Source organism: Capsicum annuum, chromosome 3 (assembly GCF_002878395.1).
Source record: "Capsicum annuum cultivar UCD-10X-F1 chromosome 3, UCD10Xv1.1, whole genome shotgun sequence".
NCBI lineage: Eukaryota > Viridiplantae > Streptophyta > Magnoliopsida > Solanales > Solanaceae > Capsicum > Capsicum annuum.
Genome location: NC_061113.1, coordinates 27098484 through 27104566, shown reverse-complemented (window position 1 = coordinate 27104566; position 6083 = coordinate 27098484). Strand labels below are relative to the sequence as shown.

Here is a 6083-nt window from a genome sequence, read left to right as displayed (position 1 = left end):
TTTGGCCAATTGTAAATAGGACAACTAGAAGGTAGTTTTTTTTAGTAGTAGCATATTCTTTTTAGTATATAAGGAAGTTTGTACAGTGTAATCATTATCACGTTTTTTATTCATGAATATCACAAGTAAAATTTCCCAATTTTCTCCTTCTTTCCAACAAATATAGGGTAGAAATTATAATATTTAACACTTCTAAACTAATTAGAATCTTACCCTACATGGGAAAAATTCTATTAATTTTATTTTGTAATGGTATTGACGAGCTATAGATTTTCTTCTTCATGGTTTGAAAGTCACGTTTTCAATCAATGGTAAGGTGGTCTATTTGAGTTCAATATTATTTTTTCTCGGTTATTGCTCATTGGAATTTTGTACTTTATTCTGTAGGTGGAGGAGTAAATTATCATGAAAGTTCAGATTTTGATTGCTTGAGTTCGAATTTCTTCTGAATTTTTTGTTTTGATTCAGTTTGTTTTCTTACATTTATTATCATCATCTGTTTTTTTTCTAATTCCTTTTAATTAATAAATTTTAAAATTATATATGAACATAATCAACAACGGATTTTTCCTTTTTGATAATTTCTCAAATTTCTCTTTCAATTAAAAATTTTGTAAAAAGATTGGACGAAACAAGCGTGAAAGAAAAATTAAAGGTTTTTTTTTTTCCTTTTTTAAAACCTTTAATTTTTTTAATTTTTTTTTTTTAAAATAGTTCAGTGTAGTTTGTTTATTAGTTGGTCTTCATGCAATGGAGACGAGTCCAACAACTTTATGGTTCGATGTTGTTGGGTTCTTTCACCCAGTTGCTAAACTGAAGACTTGTACTATCATTGTTTATTAGACGGTCAAATATATAGAAAGAAAGATTAAGTGGATGTTTGGATGGACTCATAGGTTTATAAGTTAGGCTCTGCGTTGTATTTTCTTTATTTAAATTTATAAGTCAATTAAGGTTTAGGACTACAAAAGGTCAATTTAAATTTAGAACTACGTTGTATTTTCTAAAATTTATACATATATTTTCTTACTTTTAATTAACATACAATAATCTCTTATTACTTTTAGATTCTTAATTGTACGACCATTTATGAGTTGTAACTTGTAACAAAATCTTTGCATGAAACTTTTAACGACACAATTAAAAACAAATCACAGAGTATATTTTTTTGTGCCATGGTAGTAGAATATTTATTTTTTAAAATTAAAGCATTCTTCCAGCAAGACTTAAAAGAAAAAACATACAATAGTATTACGATCTTTCATCAATTTTTCATGGGACCACGCTAAGCCTGTTAACTGGGTCGGGCCGGGTCAATTCAAAATCGGCCTATCACTTTTAATCGGGTTGTGGGCCGATCTGGATTCGGGCCAAGTTTAATGGACCGATTCGATTCTGGACCCAACAGTAATATTTTTAGAAACAATCCGAGATTGGCCCAATAAACCTAATCCGGTCCAACTCGTGTAAACCCGATCAAAACTTGGAAAAAAAAATCTCCAATATACTCTATATATACCTACCTATATACATTTTAAATACGTTAAACAATATACACACAACATATATACACTATATATATAGTATATACTACATTAGAATTTAAAAAACATATACACATTACACATGTAATCATATATACGACTATACGTTAGTTAAATGTATATACTACTTTAAATAAAACATATACTACAAGATATATACTACAATATATATACTAATTTATAAAACATATACACATGTATACCTTAAATATATACTACTTTAGAATCTATAGATAATATGCACACATATATATGTACCATTCAATATATGTACTACTTTAAATAAAATATATATTACAAGATATATACTAATTTATAAAATATATACACATGTGTACGTTAAATATATAATCTTTTAGAGTCTATAGAAAATATATACGCATATATACATACCATTCAATATATGTACTACTTTAACTAAAACATATACTACAAGATATATACTAATTTATATATACTACAATATACACACACACTATATATAGTTATATACTAATTTATAAAGAGAAAATACATCGAATCACCCCTACACTTGTAGCCAAAACTTACTTTAAACCTTAAATTAATCGGGTAATTATTTACCCCCTTAACAACTTTCAAGTGAATTAAATTCACCCCTTATGGCTGACGTGGCAAAAAGAAAAATGAAAAGCGAGTGAAATTTATTTTTTTAAAGGGGCCCACTTTATTATTATTATTCTTCTTCTTATTATTATATATTTATATATATAATTAACAAAATCAAGAACCCAACTTCATCTTCTTCTTCATTACCCGCCCCCGCCCCCGTTCCCATCACCCCCTCCCCCTCCCCACCCCCACCCCACCTCCAAAACTACAAGCCAAGAATTTCTCCTCCAACAATGTCTTCTCCATAGTAAAATATATTCTACAAATGGAAGGAACAACAACAAAACCCCCACAACAAATCTCCAAAATGTTTCACTAACTCGCCAACGTTATCAAAACCAACACCTTCGAACTCTTCGCCGATGTCAACGAAGACAACTCCAACACCGACAACAACAACACTGATGATGTCTTCACTCTCTTTAACTCCATCGAAGAATTTATCCCGGACCAAAAAGTCATTGTAATCAAACCTAATTTCTACAAATTCCTTCAATTAACCAACAACACCCATTTCACTAAATCCCTTATTTCTTCCCTCTTCGCTGTTATTTCTTTATTTGAAGCTTCATATCCTCACTTATAAATAGCTCATGTTCCATTTGACGAAAATGTCCTTGAATTGGCTACGGTCGGAATTGGAATTTCGGGTTCAGGAGCATCCGAGCGAGCTTAAAGTTTTAGAGACTATGGTAAATCAATTTTTATTGGAAATTGGAGAAAAATTTTGTGCTTATCAAAAATTCATCAAATTTGATGAATTCGATTGTGTATAATCGAGTGAATGATGGGTTGGTGGATTTGTTTGTTGTTGATTGACAAATTAATGTTGTTGTTGAAGACAGGTTCATCCTAGGGCATTTGCTGCAGTATTTGATTTAGTTTTCACTAATTTTGGTTTAGTTTTCAGGCTCCGACAGTGTTTGTACTATTAGTTATTTCTTCTCTATATCAATTATCGTTCAACGAAAAGAAAATCGAAATGAATTTGTAAATGTGCTAATGTGATTGTTGTTTTTGTGGAGTGGGTGAAGAGTGAGAATCTTGTGTTAATGGTGAAATTTTTGGTATTATTGCAGTGGAAGAAGCTGTGAACTGGTGTGGTATGGGGTGGGGGTGGGGGGTTGTGAAGAAGAAAGTGAATTTCTTTTTTATTTTTATTATTTTTATTTTATATATATATATGTGGCATCATTTTTAAATAAATAATTATATGGCAGTGACGTGGCAGTGATATGGCTGTGACGTGGGCGCGTGTGTAGTGCACCTCACTTTGTGAGAGTGGTAATATATCTTTAGGTGGGTATTTAATTCACTTGAAAGTTATTAAGGGGGATATATAATTGTCCGATTAGTTTAGGGTCTAAAGTAAGTTTTGGCTATAAGTTTAGGGGTGATTCGATGTATTTTCTCATTTATAAAATATATACACATGTATATCTTGTCTGCTTTCGATTATTGGTGGATATTTGTTGCGTGGTTCTAGCTGCTAAGCCGGATAGGGTATTTTGTGCGCGCCTTTTGTTTCCCTAATACTTTCCTATTTTCCTGCTTTCCTATTGTTGTTTTGTTGGGTTGTCTATTGGTTGGGGGTCTTTGTTTGGGCTTTGGTTTGGTTCTTGAGTGGTGGCTGCAGTGATTGATGGTGGAATGGGCTCATGTCTGAGGGGGGTGGGAACGGGGTTGAGGTTTGGGGCGGTTTTAGCTGGGGGTGAAGAGGGGAGGGCAGGGGTGGGTGTGGGTGCTAGGTCGGGTGTCAGGGATGGTGCGGTAAGGGGTGGTAAAGGTAGGCGCGAGGCGAGAGAAGATAGGTTGAGGGTTGGGTCTTGAAATATAGGGACCCTTCAGGGTAAGTCCATAGATCTAGTGAAAATTCTTAAGAGGAGGAAGATTAATATTGCGTGTGTTCAGGAGACTAAGTGGGTAGGGTCTAAGGCTAGGGATGTGGATGGGTATAATTTGTAGTACTTAGGGAGCGACAAGCGTCGGAATGGAGTGGGGATCTTAGTGGATGAGGAGCTTAGAGAGCAAGTAGTGGAGGTTAAGAGGGTCAGTGATAGGCTGATGATGATTAAGTTGGTCTTTGGGGGGTTTACGTTGCATGTATGTAGTGTTTATGCTCCGCAGGTGGGCTTGGAAGAGGAGGTCAAAGCGAGGTTTTGGGAGGCTTTGGATGAGGTGATGAGAAGCTTGCCTAGTTTGGAGAAGATTGTCATAGCGGGAGATTTCAATGGGTATATTGGGGTTTTGCCAGGAGGGTATGACAATGTGCATGGAGGTTTTGCTTTCGGTGATAGAAATGATGAAGGAGCGGCTCTGTCGGACTTTGCGGGGGCTTTTGGGCTGGTGGTAGTGAATTCAACCTTTTTGAAAAAGGAGGATCACCTGATTACCTTCTGAAGCGCGATAGCCAAGACTCAGATTGACTTTCTGCTGCTTAGAAAGGGGGATAAGGTTTTATGTAAGGACTGTAAAGTCATCCCGAGTAAGCATCTTTCGACTTAGCACAGGCTTCTAGTGATGGACTTGACTATTATGAAGAGCAAAAAGAGGAGGGCTGGAGAAGCTCGGCCTAGGATTAGGTGGGGTGGCTTGACGCCTGTTAGTGGGCGGGAGTTAGAGGAGAAAGTGACGGGATTGGGTGTGTGGAATTGTAGGGGGACGTGGATGCTATGTGGGATAAGGCTACCAGTTGCATCATAGAGACTGCTAGAGAAGTATTGGGTGTTTCGAGGGGTCGGACAGGTCGTCATAAGGGGACTGGTGGTGGAATGAAGAAGTTAAAAAGAGAGTGGAGAGTAAGAAATGGGTGTATATTAAGTTGGTGGAAAGTAAAGATGCAGAGGAGAAGCGGATGAATAGGGAGGCCTACAAAGTAGCAAGAAAGGAGGCTAAGCTAGCAGTTACTGCTGCTAAGACAACAGCGTTTGAGAGCTTGTATGCGGGTTTAGAGGAGAAAGGTGGGGAAAAAAGGTTGTTTAGGCTTGCTAAGGCTAGGGAGCGGACGGGTCGGGACCTCGACCAAGTTAAGTAAATTAAGGGGGATGATGGTAGAGTTTTGGTGGAGGATGTCCAAATTAAGAAGCGGTGGCAGGAGTATTTTCAGAGGCTTTTGAACGAGGAGGGGGACAAAGGCATTGAGTTAGGAGAGCTAAAGCTCTCGGAGGATAGACATGATTTCGGTTATTGTAGATGTTTTACGTTTGAGGAGGCCAGAGAAGCTATTCACATAATGTGGAGGGAAAGGGCGATGGGGCCTGATGAGATTCCGGTGGATTTTTGGAAGTTTGTAGGTAGGGCAGGTTTAAGATGGTTGACTGATTTGTTTAGAGGCAAGAGGGGGTCCCGGTGGTGTACATTAAAGCTATTAAAGACATGTACGATGGAGGAAAGACTCGGGTGCAAACGGCGGGAAGGGAGGGGGGACTCAGAGCATTTTTCAGTCGAGACAGGGTTGCATCAGGGTCCGACTCTTAGTCCTTTTCTATTTGTGTTGGTGTTGGACGTGTTGATGCGAAGTATTCAAGGGGAGGTACCTTGGTATATGTTGTTTACGAACGATGTAGTGTTGGTTGATGAGACGCGAGGGGGTGAATCAAAAATTGGAGGTTTGGAGACAAACTCTTGAATCTAAAGGGTTCAGTTTGAGTAGGTCCAAGATGGAATATATGAAATGCAAGTTTATTGACTTGAGGCAGAAGAAAGATGTGGTTGTGAGGTTGGATTCCCAAGATGTTTGTAAGAGGGATAGTTTTAAGTATCTTGGGTCTTTGATTCAGGGGAATGATGAGATAGATGAGGATGTCTCTAACCGTATTGGAGCAGGTTGGATGAAGTGGAGGCTCCCCTCCTGAGTGTTGTGTGATAAGAAGGTCACAGTTAAGCTTAAAGGCAAATTCTACAGAGTGG

General features: G+C 37.3%; 1 protein-coding gene across 1 annotated transcript; it reads left to right on the top strand.

The window, feature by feature from the left end:
- Positions 1-2785: 2785 nt before the first annotated feature.
- On the top strand, positions 2786-4574 carry LOC124896619. The gene is made up of 5 exons (XM_047408215.1): positions 2786-2866; positions 3020-3095; positions 3254-3277; positions 3811-3944; positions 4302-4574. The coding sequence occupies exons 1-5, from the start codon at positions 2786-2788 to the stop codon at positions 4572-4574; spliced, it is 588 nt and encodes a 195-aa protein (XP_047264171.1).
- Positions 4575-6083: the final 1509 nt, after the last annotated feature.

What these genes read in the sequence shown, in the direction of transcription:
- LOC124896619 (XM_047408215.1), top strand. Translation starts at nt 2,786, where the DNA reads ATGTCCTTGAATTGGCTACGGTCGGAATTGGAATTTCGGGTTCAGGAG. An exon ending in AGAAGCTGTGAACTGGTGTG is followed by an intron (nt 3,278 to 3,810) that starts GTATGGGGTGGG and finishes TGGTGGCTGCAG; the next exon opens with TGATTGATGGTGGAATGGGC. An exon ending in CGGGTGTCAGGGATGGTGCG is followed by an intron (nt 3,945 to 4,301) that starts GTAAGGGGTGGT and finishes TATGCTCCGCAG; the next exon opens with GTGGGCTTGGAAGAGGAGGT.